At 36.0% G+C, this 17,283-nt stretch overlaps 1 protein-coding gene across 2 annotated transcripts in view; it reads right to left on the bottom strand.

Moving 5' to 3' along the window:
- Positions 1–4,756: 4,756 nt before the first annotated feature.
- TMEM38B (transmembrane protein 38B) overlaps positions 4,757–17,283 on the bottom strand; it is a 70,044-nt gene continuing 57,517 nt past the window's right edge. For both annotated transcript variants that reach the window (XM_059926521.1, XM_059926522.1), the window contains one exon: positions 4,757–5,290. In XM_059926521.1, coding sequence (XP_059782504.1) covers positions 5,075–5,290 — 216 coding nt within the window. In that variant the 3' untranslated portion in view covers positions 4,757–5,074. The remainder of the gene's footprint in view (positions 5,291–17,283) is intronic.

Raw genomic sequence — 17,283 nt, 5'->3', positions numbered from 1 at the left:
ATGGCAAAGACAGCAATGTGTCCTCTAACATGAATTGCTCTCTTTCTCAGTAATATAACCCCCAAAATATCAGCTGCTCAAAATAAAGACTACAACATGCTAATGTTTCATTAATTTTTGTTATTCATATTTTTACAAAATGCATGCATTTTTCCTTAGGTTTGGGCCTTATATAATTCTCCCCAGCTGTATAATTCAACATTTTTTAACTGAATAAATTGAATCATTTTCCAAGCATACCATTAGTCCTTTGAATTTTTCCTGTCACTTACACAGGCTTTCATTATACCGAATGTCCTTTGCAAATCTAATCAAGATATTATGTACTTCTTCTCACATCTCATTAAGATGTCAATAAAACAACGTTGCTTATCAGCCACTGTACCCTATTCCTTTCACTTCGTATTATTCTCAAGAAAGGTTTCAGTCTACAGTCTACTTTTACTGAGATTAGACTGAATTTTTAAGTCAAACTTTACATTACACAAAATATTTATAAAAATACAAATATTCACTATCAACTTCATTCTCTTTACTAATACAACTCTACAGGGGTAAAAAATACATCTGAAGTTACTTTGTCTGGCAGGAGTCCCCCACTTCCTCTTCCCCAGAGCAAACCATAATCCCACCATACAAACTGCTTATTTTTTTATCCCAATTAAATCTTAATTCTCTTTATCAAATGTAGGAAGAAAGCAATAGTTTTCAACTTCAATTCAGTGTGCCACTTTGTATTGTCACAGAATATCGGACAGTGAGCCATGTAAATTAAGCTGTACTCATTTTCATACCAGATCACTGGTCCACATTTTGTCACCACAAAGATGCACTTGGATTATATATTTCAATATGGACCACTACCTTCCCAACCAATCCCACACCTAGACTGAGCTTAGAAGATTTTTTATTTCGTTCTAAATATATTTTGTTGTCACGTTCTTATTCACCATCTCTTTTAAACATCAGAGTTGTGATAAAACCAAGGACAAGCCTACATAAACTCCCTAAATAGACATACATTAAAAAAAGTCTTCAACTCCTATAATGTATTACCTTTAGCACAAGCACAGAAAAAATGACCACATATATAAGATGTGCAGTGATTTTTTGAGAAGCAGAACAATAAATTAGGCCTGAGTGACTTGCTGAGTAACATAATCACTACTTTACATAGTAGCATAAAGTGTTTCTCTTTTAAGTGTTTCTCAGAATAAAACTAGGCACTCCTTTATTTGGGGTTCCTTGATAGGCAAATATATTTATGACTTGGAGGTAGGAAAAGGTTTCTTAAGACACAGAAAACAATAACTGTAAAATAAAATCCTGGGAAATTAGACTTCTTTGAAATGAAAAATGTGTGCTCATTAAACGACATCATTATAAAAATGAAGAGGTAGTCCACAGCCCAGAAAGAAAATATGTACAAAACACCTATTTAACAAAGAATGGATATCCAAGATACATGAAGAACTCCTACTACTTAATAATAAAAAGACAAATCCAATATAATATGGGCAAAGGTCTGAAGAGACACTTTACTGAGGGAGATACACAAATGGCCAATAAGAACACAAACAAAAAAGTGCTCTACACCACTAATCATTAGGGAAATGCAAATTAAAACCTTAAAAACTACAAACCACCCATTGAAAATGGACAAAATTAAAATGCTTGACAACAAAAATCCTTGATAAGAATGTAGAGCAACTGGAACTCTCATACATTGTTGTGAAGTATAAAATGGTACAAACACTTTGGAAAAGAGGTCTAGTGGTTTTTTTACAACTAAACATAATTCTACTCCTAGGTATTTGCTCAAGAGAAATAAAAAAACATACGTTCCCCAAAAGAACTGTACAAAAATATTCATAGTAGCTTATTCAGAATATCCCAAACTAGAAACGCCCTGATGTGCATCAATACGATAAACACACTGCAACATATTCATATAGTACAATGCTACCAAGCAATTAAAAAGGAATGAACTACTGATAAATACAACAAGATAAATTTCAAAAACATTATGTCGTTTGAAAGAAGTCTTACGCCGAAGAGAATATATTGCATGATTTTATTTCTATTCAGTTGGGGGGGAGGGTGTGAATTAACTAGAAAGGAATTTCCTGAGGCACTGGCAATGTTTTCTATCTCTTGATAGGACTTCAGGCTGTATGGTTGTATGTATTTGCCAACTCTTTAAATATACACTTACAACTTATGCATTTCATTGTATGTGAAATTTACCTTAAAAAAAGAACAAACTGTAGAAACAAAAATAAATTCTATCAAAGAAACACGTCTGTTAAAAACTACAAGTGTGAAACTGTACTAAATAAGAAAAAGAAATTGAGTAATTTTTGGAAAAAAGTACATAATCTAAGTCAAGTATATGAAGAAACAGAATGACCCTTGCACTTAACACAGATGTCTGCCCGGCCTGCCCCACCCACTTCCTTCAGGTCTCTGGTAAAATACAATTTTAACAGAAAGGCCTTTTCTAACTCCTAATTAACAAGTACCCCCAGTTCTCACTTTCTATCCTTGTGTCCTGCTTAATATATATTCATAACCTTTAGTATTACCACAAGAACACATCTGTTTGCTTATTGTATGTCTCACCACCAGTAAAATGTAAACACCAAGAAAGCAGTGGGGGAGAGAGGGTATTCTTGTACACGTTACTCCATTTCTAACGTATCACTCAATTGCAATCAACTTGTGATCTGAGGTAGATTTTAATGGAATGATGTAGGCCTTACAGGAATAAGAGCAAAAAAATACACTACAGAGGGAACGTCTCCCCTATTCTCTCCACTTTTTGGTCTCTGCCTACAGGAAACCTGGAATTTCCACTGAAATCCACTCACTCTACATTATCTGGTCCCTCTCCAGCCCTTGCACACTCAGCAAGGAAGAGTGACTAATCTGATAAATCAGAGTTTGATATTAATTTGGCCATATTTTACTAGAGGGTGAGATCACTGAGTTAGCCAGCCCATGTTCTTGCCACCTTCTTGTCTCCTTTTATTTAACGAGACCTACCAGATCTTGACTTTCTCAGTGCCATCTATGACTGTGTGAAGCAGGCCCACAGGCTTCATTCATGCTACAGGTTGGGTAAGGAGTCTAATAATCTGCTTCGCAAATCCAGTCAAGTCTCTGCAGGCAGCATGAATAGATGAAGGGTGGGAGGTTTCAAACCTAAGCCATGTCCTCCAGTACAGCTTTTTCCTAAAAACCTTGAATTAAAGGTTATAGGCTACTTGCACAGATTAATAAAGTTTCTTCAATAAAGGTTGTACATCTCTTTCGGACAGCAATCATTGATTATATACCATATATCAGTCGAAAGGCCAAAGGAGTTATAAACTCCTAAATCAAGAAAAATAGAAAAAACATAAAAATGATAAAATATTCCATTGGTGCTAAATAACTTATTTTAATAAACTGGTCTTTAATACAAGTGTAAAATAAGATTCCTAACATTTCAACTACAGTTAAACCCAAACTTCAAAACTAAGTCAGTAATTAGCAACATGTTAACTACAAGAGTGTCACATGCAATACAGAACTCTTAAATACTCAATGCCTTCTGTCAGAATATTAAAAATAAACTCCTTAGCATCCCAAGGCTATCAAAGGTCCTCCCCCCACAAAAAATTTTTTTAACAAAAGTATAATCCCTGCTGGTGTTTATATTTGTTAAAATTTTTAAAAATCAAGACTTCTAACTTGAATATGATTTGAGTAGTTCTATACCAGCCAAAGATGCCTGATACATACTAACTTTTTGCAGGCTCATGGTCTTGGTAGAAGAAATCATGTCAGTCACAAATTTTAAAATTATAACTGGGCTTTTAAACTACAAAATAAAATAGGAAAATCTAACATTATTTAGTACCTTTTCTTCTTCTTTTAATTATTTTTGCCAATAAGGTACCAAATTTCACTTCATCATTCTTCATTCAAATAGACTACTACCATACAAGATTTTAGTTTGTTTCTTCTTAATTAGGTGGTTGTTATCAAATGCCCGAGGACAATTCTCATTAGAGCTGAGCATTTTTACATAAGGGTAACTAGTTTTAATTTAAAATAAAACTAGAAATATATGTACATGTACATTAAAATATAACCTGTGTAAACTAGTAAGAGACATTCAACTAGAAAATTGAAAAGTACCCATTAAAAAGAAGACAAAGGTGAAATTTTTAAATTGAAATAATACTTAAGAATATATGAAATGCTGAGAAGAATAATTTCTCCTACAGTTAAAACAAATGTGTTTTAAGGAGAGAGAAAAAAATAAGCTCCTCAAAACTTGCAAAGCAGAACATGGACTTAGTAACTTATTAAAAACTATACCCCTGATTTTCTTTTTAGAAAAAAGAAATAGTTTAAACAAGGCATGAAACACACTTAAGATTAAGACTAATAATACTCTGCTCTCACTGAAAAATACTACTAGAAAAAAATTAAAATTTCAGATATTTCTATTTAATGTGGGCAAAATATACAATGTTTATTTCTGAAATATAAGCTAATGATTTATTTTCATTCATAATATAAAGTGACTTAAGTAAAGTTTACTTTTCCTAGTACTCAAAATTAAACAGGAATTGTTTTCCATATCTAAGAATTATAATGGTAATGTGTAATAAAAGTTTAATTTTGCTAAACTAAAGCTCAAATAGATTCAAATAAAAAACATGAAAATATCTAGATTAAACAATAAAACTTTAATTTTTGTTATTTTGCAATGACAGTAGGTTTACTTTTTCTAACATTCAAAAACACTAGCCTTTTATCAATATAAAACTATTTTAAAAATCACAATAGACTCTTTTATATATAACTTAGAAAAACCATTTCACGTGATACACTCATAACACTCAGGAAATTTCAATCCAGAAAGGGACAGTCTCCCTCAGAAAAAGTTCTTTCTTTTTGTCACCTCCAATCCTTATATATAATCTTTATTTTACATCATTTACATAGAAATATTTATCACAATCTGACAGGTAGATAAGAAAAAGAAAATTTTTTGCCTTCTAAAGCTCATCAAGTAAATTTACTCAGTCTTCTTAGTATGTTTCTTTTGAACTTTATCTGAAGCATCAGCTATAGGTTTTGAGGTCGATGAACCAGTACCATTGAGAGACGATTTTGTTTCACTTCTCTTTTCACATGATGAAAACTGCTGCTGCCAGCCAAACAGGATCCGATTCAATGTATCCTCAAAACAAGCAAAAGGCATAACAGCAGTCTCTGTAATCATCATGGTTATCTGAAAAAAAAAAGTTCAATTTTGAATTTAAATACAAATGTTTTCTGTTTCCTAAAACTGAGAGGGGAAAGTGAAAAAGAAGAAAAGATTCAAAATGCTTTTTTTTTATTGAGGTATAATTGACATATAACATTATACTAGTTTCAGGTGTACAAAATGATTTGATATCTGCATATATTACGAAATAACCACCACAATAAGTCTAGTTAACATCCGTCACCATACACAGCACACAAAAATTTTTTTATGTGATGAGAATTTTTAAGATCTACTCTCTTAGCAACTTTCAAATATGCAATACAGTATTACAACAGTTACCATGCTATACGTTACACACTGTTGACTTATTTGTTTATAACTGGAAGTTTGAACTTTTTGACTCCTTTTAACCCATTTCACCAAGCCTCGTCACTGCGCCCCCCCCCACTCCATTTCTGGCAACCACTAATCTGTTCTATCTATGAGCTTGCGTTTTTTTTAATTTTAGATTCCACACATAAATGAGATCATACTGCATTTGTCTTTGTCTCATTTTTTTCACCAGGCATAATGCCCTGGCTATGATGTTAGCTGTGGGCTTGTCATATATAGCCTCTATTATGTTGAGGTACATTTCCTCTACACCCACTTTGTTAAGAGTTTTTATTGTAAATGGATGCTGAATTCTGTCAAATGCTTTTTCTGCATCTATTGAGATTATATGATTTTTATCCTTCATTTTGTTAATGTGATATATCACACTGATTGATTTGCAGATGATGAACCATCCTTGCATCCCTGGAATCAATCCCACTTGATCACAATGTATAATCTTTTTAATGTATTGTTGAATTTAGTTTGCTAATATTTTGTTGGGGGTTTTTGCATCTATGCCCATCAGGGATATTGTCCCATAATTTTCTTTTCTTCTGGCATCCTTGTCTGGTTTTGGTTTCATGGTAATGTTGGCCTTGTAAAATGAGTTTGGAAGCATTCCCTCATCTTTTATTTTTGTAAGAGTTTGAGAAGGATTGGTATTAATTCTTGTAATGTTTGGTAGAATTCACCAGCAAAACTGTCTGGTCCTGGATTTTTATTTATTGGGAGGTTACTGATCACTGATACAATCTCCTTACTGGTAACTGGTCTGTTCAGATTTTCTATTTCTTTGTGATTCAGTCTTGACAGGTTGTATGTTTCTAGAAATATGTCCATTTCTTCTAGGTTGTCCACGTTGTTGGCATATAAGTGTTCATAGCAGTCTCAATCCCTTGTATTTTCGTGGTATCAGTTGTAACGTCTCCTCTTTCATTTCTGATTTTATCCACTTGAGTTATCTCGTTTTCTTTCTTGGTGAGTCTAACTAAGGATTTGTTAATTTTGTTTATCTTTTCAAAGAACCAACTCTTAGTTTGGTCTTTTCTATTGTCCTTTTAGTCTGTATTTCATTTATTTCTGCTCTATGTTATTTCCTTCCTTCCATTAACTTTGGGCTTCATTTGTTCTTTTTCTAGTTCCTTAAGGTATAAAGTTAGGTTATTTGAGATTTTTCTCATTTCTTGAGGTAGGCATTTATTGCTATGAACTTCCCTCTTAAAACTACTTTTGCTGCATCCCATAAGATTGGAATGTTGTATTTCCATTTTTGTCTCAAGGTATTTTTTTGATTTCTCTGTTATTTCTTCACTGACCCACTGGTCGTTCTATAGCATTATGTTTAATTCCCACATGTTTGTGATTTTTCCAGTTTTCTTCCTAGTAAACAATTTCCAGTTTCATACTATTCTAGCTGGAAAAGATTCTTGATATGGTTTTCATCTTAAATTTATTAAGACTTGTTTTATGATCTAACATATGATGAATCCTGGAGAATATTCCACGTGTGTTTGAGAAGAATATGTATTCTGTTGCTTTTGGATGGAATGTCCTGTCTATATCTTTAGTTAAGTCTACCTAGTCTAATATGTCCTTGGGGCAATGTTTCCTTCTTGATTCTCTGTCTAGTGATCTATCCATTGTTGTAAATGAGGGGACTTCAATAAGTCCCCTACTATTATTGTTTTGCTATTTCTCTCTTTAGGTCTGTTAATATTTGCTTTATATATTTATGTTGGTACATAAATATTTGCAAATGTTATATATACTCTTATTAGAAATGACCCCTTTATCATTATGTAATGCCCTTCTTTCTAATTAGTCTTTGTTTTAAAGTCTATTTTGTTTGATATAAGTATAGCTATCCCAACTTTCTTTGCGTTTCCATTTGCATGGAATATATTTTTCCATCCCTTCACTTTCAGTCTATTTCTCTCCTCACATCTGCAGTGAGTCTCTTGCAGGCAGCATATAGATGGGTCTTATTTTTTTTATCTATTCAGCTACTCTATGTCTTCCGAATAGAGAATTCAGTCAATTTACATTTAAAGTAATTAACAAGTATGTACTTACTGTCATTTTGTTAATTGTTTTCTGGCTGTTTTGTTGTTCCTCTCTGGTCCTTTCTTCTTCCCTTGCTCACTTCCATTATGGCTTGATGACTTTCTCTAGTGGTATGCTTAGATTACTTTCTTGTTATCTTTTGTGTACATACTACAGGTTTTTGCTCTGTAGTTATCATATTTTCATATAACAATTTATGTTAGTGACAGTCTATTTTAAGTTGATAATAACTTAAGTATAAATGCATTTTAATGTTCTATATTTTTACTCTCCCCCTCAATGTTTTTTGTTTTTGATGTTACATTTTACATCTTTTTATCTTGTGTGTATCCCTTAATTATTATAGTTAGTTATTTTTACTACTTTTGTCTTTTAACATTCATACTAACTTTATAAGTGATTAATCCACTACCTTTACTATATATTAACCCTTACCAGTGAGATTTATATTGTCATATGTTTTCTTGTTACTAATTAGCATCCTTTCCTTTCAGCCTAAAGAAGTCCCTTTAATATTTTGTGTAAGGTCAATTTAGTGGTGATAAGCTCTAGCTTTTGCTTGTCTGGAAAAATTCTTTCTCTCTCCTCTAATTCTGGATGTAACTGCCAGGTGGAGTAATTTAGGTTGGGAGTTTTTTTCTTTCAGTGCTTTGAATATATCATGCCACTCCATTCTGGCCTGCAAAGTTTCTACTGGAAATATCTGCTCATAGTCTTATGGGGGTTCCTTTATACATAACACACTGTTTTTCCATTGCTACTTTTAAGAATCTCTCTTTGTCTTAAACTTTTGACATTTTAACTATCATGTGTCTTGGTGGGATCTCTTTGGGGTCCCCTTATGTGGAACTCTCTGGGCTTCTGGATCTGCATGTTTGTTTCCTTCCCCCAGATTAGGGAAGTTTTCAGCCATTCTTTCTTCAAATAATTTTTCTGCCCCTTTCTCTCTCCTCTTTCCTTCTGAGAGCCCTGTTATGTGAATGTCAGTCCTCCTGATGTTGTCCCGTAAATTCCTTAAGCTATCTTCACTTTCTTTCATTCTTTTTCCTTTTTGCAGCTATGATTGGGTGAGTTCCACTGCCTGGTCTTCAAGTTCACTGATCCTTTTTGCTTCTTCTAGTCTGCTGTTGAACCCCCCTAGTAAATTTTTTAGTTCAGTTATAATATTCTTCAGCTCTGTGACTTCTATCTAGTACTTTCTTATATTTCCTATTTTCTTTGTTGAAGTTCTCACTGTGTTCAATATGCATTCTTAATTTAATCTTCAGCAGAAGCAAATTAAGTTAGGTTCTGGAAAAAAAAATCTGTTCTCTATAAGTTTACACTTAATTAATGGAAAAGAACATAACTCATTAACAATAATACAAAATACCACATTTTTGAGTGCCAAATGAGCAGCATAAGCAAAAAAATACATTTAGTATTGAAAGGAAATAAGAAGATAAAATATCATTTACAGTCTACACCAAATGACCAAGAATACCTATTATTACTATGCACTTAACATGTGCCAGAACTGTGATAAGTGTTTTGTATTACCTTATTCTCTTTAAATGTAATCCAAAAACTACTCTATTATTACTCTCATCATAGAGAGGTGGAACTGAGGTTTTGACAGGTTAAGTAACTTGCTCAAAGTCACAGAGCTAATAAGTGGTTAAGCAGTTTGGAACACTCAGATTTTGAGTCTGATCACTAAATACACTGCAGTTTATCATTATCTAAAGTCACAGACTTCCAGTAAATTGTAGAATCCTGCCAGTATGAGGGACTATAGTAAGTCTCTAGCCATCCAATTTTTTCCATATATATTAATATATATAAGCAACTGAGACACTGAGAGATAGAATGGAGTGCTACCCAATCTTTTATCTGGCAAAATGTATAGTGTTCAGAGATGTTTAGATTTGCTCAAGAAATCATACTGGTGCCAAAATGAATCTGGGACAACGTTATGGACTAGAATGGTTCCCAAAAGCCCATAAATTTCCAAGGGGCAATTCCTCCAGCAGATCTCAGATAATGAATCAAACTAGATATTTTTGGAATTAAATTTTCACAGGAGGTCCCTACATAATCAGCTTTCCTGAGGACAATGGAAACAAGAGTAAATTCTTATTATCTGCAATATAGTCTAGGTAGTGGGGAGTTGGAGACAAAGTGGGTGTCTATCACAAGAGGAATGGATAAGTGAAATGTATACTGTGTAATTGTTAAAAATAATAAATTGTAAAGTTATATGGAAAAATTCTTCAAATATATTGTTAGGTGAAAATGAGACGAAGAACAAATGCTATAACGTACTATCATTTATATAAATTTAAAAATGCATGCACACAGCATTGTGAATGTACTAAATACCACTGAATTGTATAAACAGCTGATTTTGTTATGCCAATTTGACCACAATAAAAATAAACAAATAACAAATAAACCTTTTTTTAATGCATGCACATAAACTACAGGCCAGCTATGACTAAAGAGCTTATATCAGACTCAGTATCTCAACAAAATCAATATAAAAGACACAAATACATAAAACAACTGTAAAAAGACACTGGAGAACAACCAATACAGGTATAACCTGGTGGGGTTATGATCCCTAAAAGAAAGGAAGTTGAACAAAGTGAACTCCACATTTATCCTGGCTTTTTCTTTTAAGGACATGTGTCAATTCACAGCATAGGGAAATGAAATGCAGAAGTCCCAAATGGGTTAAAGAGACAGAGGCTGGAGTCTGAGAAGGCCAAAGCGTCTAGCACTTGAGAGCAATAACAGCTCAAAGAGGAGTGAACCACATTAAGTAAGCCCCCAAGTCCATGTGTAGTCTGTGCTGGAGGAGTTTACCAATGCTAAACTGCAAACATAGAAACAGATTTCAAAAACCTAGCAGAGAACAACAGCTGGGAGGCCAAAGAGCTGAGCAGCCCACTGCTTGGTTCTGGGAAGACAGGTTGGAGTTCAAAGCCAGGCAAGGTGGACCTGCCCAGGGGTACACCTCGGGCTTAAATTGAGACCCCAAAAGGGTCACATTCTAGAAAGGCAAATCTGAAACAGAATAGCACTAACAAAGCCTAAAATCCACAGGATTAAAATAATCTGCTTGTGCGTTACACCTGGCTGCCAAAACAATGTTGACTGTAATCCCTGCCCTCAAAAATCTTACAGACTAGCCAGAGACAGCCAAGTAAATCAGTAATTACAAAACCATAAAGAGTAAGGGCAGTAATGGAGGTTTGCCCAGAAACATTAAGTAAGGGATATGGATTTGGAAGTCGTTACCATACAAGTAAAAGGTAAAGGCATGAATTAGAATGTAATCACCTGGAGAGAATATAGAATGAGAAGAGTACAAATATAATGTTGACCTCCAAGTTTATACCATTACTGGTTAATATCTAAGAAGAATTTCTTTAGATTAAATTATTCTTTAGAATAAATAGTTACAGTGAGGTGTATTGGCATTAATTATCCTGGTCATAGCTTGACTTCATGGACGGCCAACAAAAAACAAAAGAATTCAGGTCAAACAATGGTCCACTGTCAGGAAAACAGCAATGTCTTTTTACAAAATCCAAAAGAGATGAGTGTCAGGATCTAAAGTACTTCCTGAGAACATGAACTATACTAAGTATTTTTCAAAGTCGAGTTTTAATAGAATCTCCACTCCCAGTAGACTCATCACTCAGCTAAGGAGTACTGCTGGCATCATAAATTACTGCTGAGATAGACTTATGAGGTACATGGATGGATTTCTGTGAATTCAGCCTCTTCTTAGGGCTTAATTCAATAAGGTGACACAAATATAATGGTGACAAATGGAATGAACCCTTATTCTTCTATAAATAAAATATAAAACTCTCTCCCTATTTAGCAAACTATTAAAAGAAAAAGCATATTACCTAAATTAAACAGCATTTGACTTCATAGTCTCTTGCTTAAAAAGGGAAGTAAACCAAAGAATGTAGAAGCCCTAATCTGATATTTAAACATATCCTAAAATACAAATTAATTCCAGTAAAGAAATTGTTTGTGCTCTGCCACATTCTTTTTTTTTTTTAACATCTTTATTGGAGTATAATTGCTTTACATTGTTGTGTTAGTTTCTGCTGTATAACAAAGTGAATCAGCTATACATATACTTAATATCCCCATATCCCCCTCTCTTGCATCTCCCTCCCATCCTCCCTATCCCACCTCTCTAGGTGGTCACAAAGCACCGAGGTGATCTCCCTGTGCTATGTGGCTGCTTCCCACTAGCTATCTATTTTACATTTGGTAGTGTATATATGTCCATGCCACTCTCTCACTTCGTCCCAGCTTACCCTTCCCCATCCCCGTGTCCTTAAGTCCATTCTCTATGTCTGGGTCTTTATTCCTGTCCTGCCCCTAGGTTCTTCAGAACCATTTTTTTTTAGATTCCATATATATGTGTTAGCATACGGTATTTGTTTTTCTCTTTCTGACTTACTTCACTCTATATGACAGACTCTAGGTCCATCCACCTCACTACAAATACCTCAATTTCGTTTCTTTTTATGGCTGAGTAATATTCCATTGTATATATGTGCCACATCTTCTTTATCCATTCATCTGTCGATGGACACTTAGGTTGCTTCCATGTCCTGGCTATTGTAAATAGTGCTGCAATGAACATCGTGGCACATGTCTCTTTTTGAATTATGGTTTTCTCAGGGTATATGCTCAGTAGTCAGATTGCAGGTCATATGATAGTTCTATCTTTAGTTTTTTAAGGAACCTCCATACTGTTCTCCATAGTGGCTGTATCAATTTACATTCCCACCAACAGTGCAAGAGGGTTCCCTTTTCTCCACACCCTCTCCAGCATTTATTGTGTGTAGATTTTTTGATGATGGCCATTCTGACAGGTGTGAGGTGATACCTCATTGTAGTTTTGATTAGCATTTCTCTAATGATTAGTGATGTTGAGCATCCTTTCATGTGTTTGCTGGCAATCTGTATATCTTCTTTGGAGAAATGTCTGTTTAGGTCTTCTGCCCATTTTGGGGTTGGGTTGTTTGTTTTTTTGATATTGAGCTGCATGAGCTGCTTGTATATTTTGGAGATTAATCCTTCGTCAGCTGCTTCATTTGCAAATATTTTCTCTCATTCTGACGGCTGTCTTTTCGTCTTGTTTATGGTTTCCTTTGCTGTGCAAAAGCTTTTAAGTTTCATTAGGTCCCATTTGTTTATTTTTTTTTTATTTCCATTTCTCTAGGAGGTGAGTCAAAAAGGATCTTGCTGTGATTTATGTCATACAGTGTTCTGCCTATGTTTTCCTCTAAGAGTTTTATAGTGTCAGGCCTTACATTTAGGTTTAAGCCTAGGTTTATCTCTGGGCTTTCTATCCTGTTCCATTGATCTATATTTCTGTTTTTGTGTCAGTACCATACTGTCTTGATTACTGTAGCTTTGTAGTATAGTCTGAAGTCAGGGCGCCTGATTCCTCCAGTTCCATTTTTCTTTCTCAAGATTGCTTTGGCATATTCTTTATATAATATCTCATGTTATATGATTTCAAAATATGCCCAGAAAAATGTGACCTAAAATATAAGTTCCTCAAAGGCACAAACAGTACTCATGTAATTTAAATCCTCTATAGTGCATAGCAATGAGAGTATAATGAATGAAAATACTTCTACCTCATATGAATAATTCAAAGACTATTACAATATATCTATATAAGCAAAATTTGCATAATTAATCTTTCTCTCCACCCAGAACATACTTCTTCCTGCCTCCATCTGCCCAAATCCAAACAATCCTTTGCAGGGCAACTGCAAAGTGTCTACTCCATTAAACCTCCCCCAGTGCCCTCCAATGAAAATCACTTTGCCCTATAATTAACTTCTGGTACATGGCATATTCAGCCTGGTTTTCTGGTTACTCTATGCTTTCTTCATTGGTGATATCACTCACTCAGACATTAATAATTATTAACCTGAATGACTGTCAAATAAATCTTCAGATCTTCATTTTTATAAATCTCTTCAATAAGTTGGTTAAATAAACTGTTCATCTGGTAGTACAGTCTTAGATAAATAAGTATGAGAGAATTAAATATAGAGACACCTATGAAAGAGCATTTTAGTCATTTATCAGTCAACAAATATATATTAAAAATCTACTACATGCACCAGACACAATGCTAGGGATACACTGATGAATAAAACAAACTTAGTCCGTATCCTTGTAAGTTTAAAAGTACGATGCCTCATATTTCTTTTTAGACAATAACATCTTGAAGACAGTGTCTTATTCAAAGTTTACATGTCCAATTGTATCCCCCGAAAGGGCCTAATACCATTGTCCCTCATTCATGTGTTCAACAAAATACTCTACTATCTGAATACACCTCTCAACAGCATGCAGCATAACTGACCAGTCCATCCTTCTTAATACCATCTCCTGGTTTCTAGCAGCTTCTTTCCCATTTCTCATTCTGGATATTCCTTCTCTAAATATTAGAAAACCTCATGACTCTGTCCTCTCTCCTGTCTCACTCTATGCTTTTGTCCCTATGTAATATAACTACCACCCTAAGTTAATTTATAAACTGAATACAATCTCAATAAAAATACCAACAAATTTTATTATGGAGTTAGACAAACTGCCATTAAAGTTAGTGCCCAATTCTCTCTCTAAACAGGATATGCAGCCAGACTTTAATTTTTGCCAATCTGATGAGAAATGGTATCTGAGTGTAATTTTCATTAATATATTCCCAAATGAGTGTCACGTTTTCATATGTTTAAGGGACATCATATCTTTGTTGTGTGAATTGTCTGTTGATAGATTTCTTTCAATTATTTATTAGGCTTTTGATCCTTTATCCCTTAATTTTTCTTAACAGTTCAAGAATGTTTATGAACTGCTGAATATTCAGGGTTCTACTAGAGATGTTTTCTATTTTTTAAGGCTAAAATCTTGTTATGAAATATTTCTTAGAGATAAAAAGTATTTGGAATAGAGGGGTTTTTTTCTATTTTTTTTACTGAAGTATAGTTGACTATGTCATGTTAGCTTCAGGTGTACAGCACAGTGACTCAGTTTCTCATATTTATATATATATATATGTGTGTATATATATGTGTGTGTGCGTGTGTGTGTGTATTCTTTTTCAGATTCTTTTCTCTTACAGGTATTACAAAGTATTGAGTATAGTTCCCTGTTCCATACAGTAGGTCCTTGATGGTTATCTTTTTTATATATAGCGGTGTGTATATGTTAAACTTAAAAGCTTTTGTGCAGCAAAGGAAACCATAAACAAAACAAAAAGACAACCTACGGACTGAGAGAAATTTGCAAACGAGGCACTAACAAGGGATTCATCTCCAAAATATACAAACAGCTCAATATCAGAAAAACAAACAACCCAATCAAAAAATGGGCAGATCTACACAGACATTTCTCCAAAGGGAACATACAGATGGCCAACAGGCATATGAAAAAATGCTCCATATTGCTAATTATCAGAGAAATGCAAATCAAAACCACAATGAGGTATCATCTCACACCAGTCAGAATGGCCATCATCAAAAAGTCTACAAACAATAAATGCTGGAGAGGGTGTGGCAAAAAAGGAACCGTCCTACACTGTTGGTGGGAATGTAAATTGGTACAGCCACTATAGAGAGCAGTATGGAGGTGCCTTAAAAACTAAAAATAGAGAGGAGCTTCAAGATGGCAGAAGAGTAAGACGCGGAGATCACCTTCCTCCCCACAAATACATCAGAAATACATCTACATGTGGAACAACTCCTACAGAACACCTACTGAACGCTGGCAAAAGACCTCAGACCTCCCAAAAGGCAAGAAACTCCCCACGTACCTGGGTAGGGTAAAAGAAAAAAGAAAAAACGGAGACAAAAGAATAGGGAAGGGACCTGCACCAGTGGGAGAGAGCGGTGAAGGAGGAAAGGTTTCCACACACTAGGATGCCCCTTTGTGGACGGAGACTGCCAGTGGCGGAAGGGGGGAGCTTCGGAGCCACGGAGGAGAGCGCAGCAACAGGGGTGTGGAGGGCAAAGCGGAGAGATTCCCACACAGAGGATCGGTACCGACCAGCACTCACCAGCCCGAGAGGCTTGTCTGCTCACCCGCCGGGACGGGTGGGGGCTGGGAGCTGAGGCTCGGGCTTCAGAGGTCGGATCCCAGGAGAGGACTGGGGTTGGCCGCGTGAACACAGCCTGAAGGGGGCTAGTGCGCCACAGCTGGCCCGGAGGGAGTCCGGGAAAAAGTCGGGAGCTGCCAAAGAGGCAAGAGACGTTTTCTTGCCTCTTTGTTTCCTGGTGCACGAGGAGAGGGGATTAAGAGCGCCACATAAAGGAGCTCCAGAGACGGGCAAGGGCCACAGCTATCAGCGCAAACCCCAGAGATGGGCATGAGACACTAAGGCTGCTACTGCAGCCACCAAGAAGGCTGTGTGCAAGCACAGGTCACTCTCCACACCGCCCCTCCCGGGAGCCTGTGCAGCCTGCCACTGCCAGGGTCCCGTGATCCAGGGACAACTTCCCCGGGGGAGAACGCACGGTGCACCTCAGGCTGGTGCAACGTCCTGCTGGCCTCTACCGCCACAGGCTCGCCCCGCATTCCGCACCCTTACCACCCCCCCTTCCCCCCACACCCCTCCCACCCCACCCCCCCGCCTGAGTGAGCCAGAGCCCATGAATCAGCTGCTCCTTTAATCCCGTCCTGTCTGAGTGAAGAACAGATGCCCTCAGGCAACCTACACGCAGAGGCGGGTCCAAATCCAAAGCTGCCAGGAGCTGTTCGAACAAAGAAGAGAAAGGGAAATTTCTCCCAGCAGGCTCAGGAGCAGTGGATTAAAGCTCCACAATCAACTTGATGTACCCTGCATCTGTGGAATACCTGAATAGACAACGAATCATCCCAAATTGAGGAGATGGACTTTGGGAGCAACGATATATATACTTTTTTCCCTTTTTCTCTTTTTTTGAGTGTGTATCTGTATGCTTCTATGTGTGATTTTATCTGTATAGCTTTGCTTTTACCATTAGTCCTAGGGTTCTGTCTATCCCTTTTTTTTTATTACTTAAAAAAGTTTTTATTCTTAATAATTATTTTTTATTTTTTATTGTAATAACTTTATTTTATTTAATTTTATCTTCTTCATTCTTTCTTTTCTCCCTTTTATTCTGAGCCGTATGGAGGACAGGCTCTTGGTGCTCCAGCCAGGCGTCAAGGCTGTGTCACTGAGGTGGGAGAGCCAAGTTCAGGACACTGATCCACAAGAGACCTCCTAGCTCCACGTAAAATCAAACAACGAAAACTTCCCAGAGATCTCCATCTCAACGCCAAGACCCAGCTCCACTCAACGACCAGCAAGTTCCAGTGCTGGACATCCCATGCCAAACAACTAGCAAGACAGGAACACAACCCCATCCATTAGCACAGAGGCTGCCTAAAATCATAATAAGGTCACAGACACCCCAAAACACACCACCACACGTGGACCTGCGACCAGAAAGACAAGATACAGCCTCATCCACCAGAACACAGGCACTAGTCCCCTCCACCAGGAAGCCTACACA

The sequence above is a fragment of the Balaenoptera ricei genome, chromosome 6 (assembly GCF_028023285.1).
Source record: "Balaenoptera ricei isolate mBalRic1 chromosome 6, mBalRic1.hap2, whole genome shotgun sequence".
NCBI lineage: Eukaryota > Metazoa > Chordata > Mammalia > Artiodactyla > Balaenopteridae > Balaenoptera > Balaenoptera ricei.
Note: the sequence above shows the minus strand (reverse complement) of the source record. Positions and strands in the feature narration are given on the sequence as shown.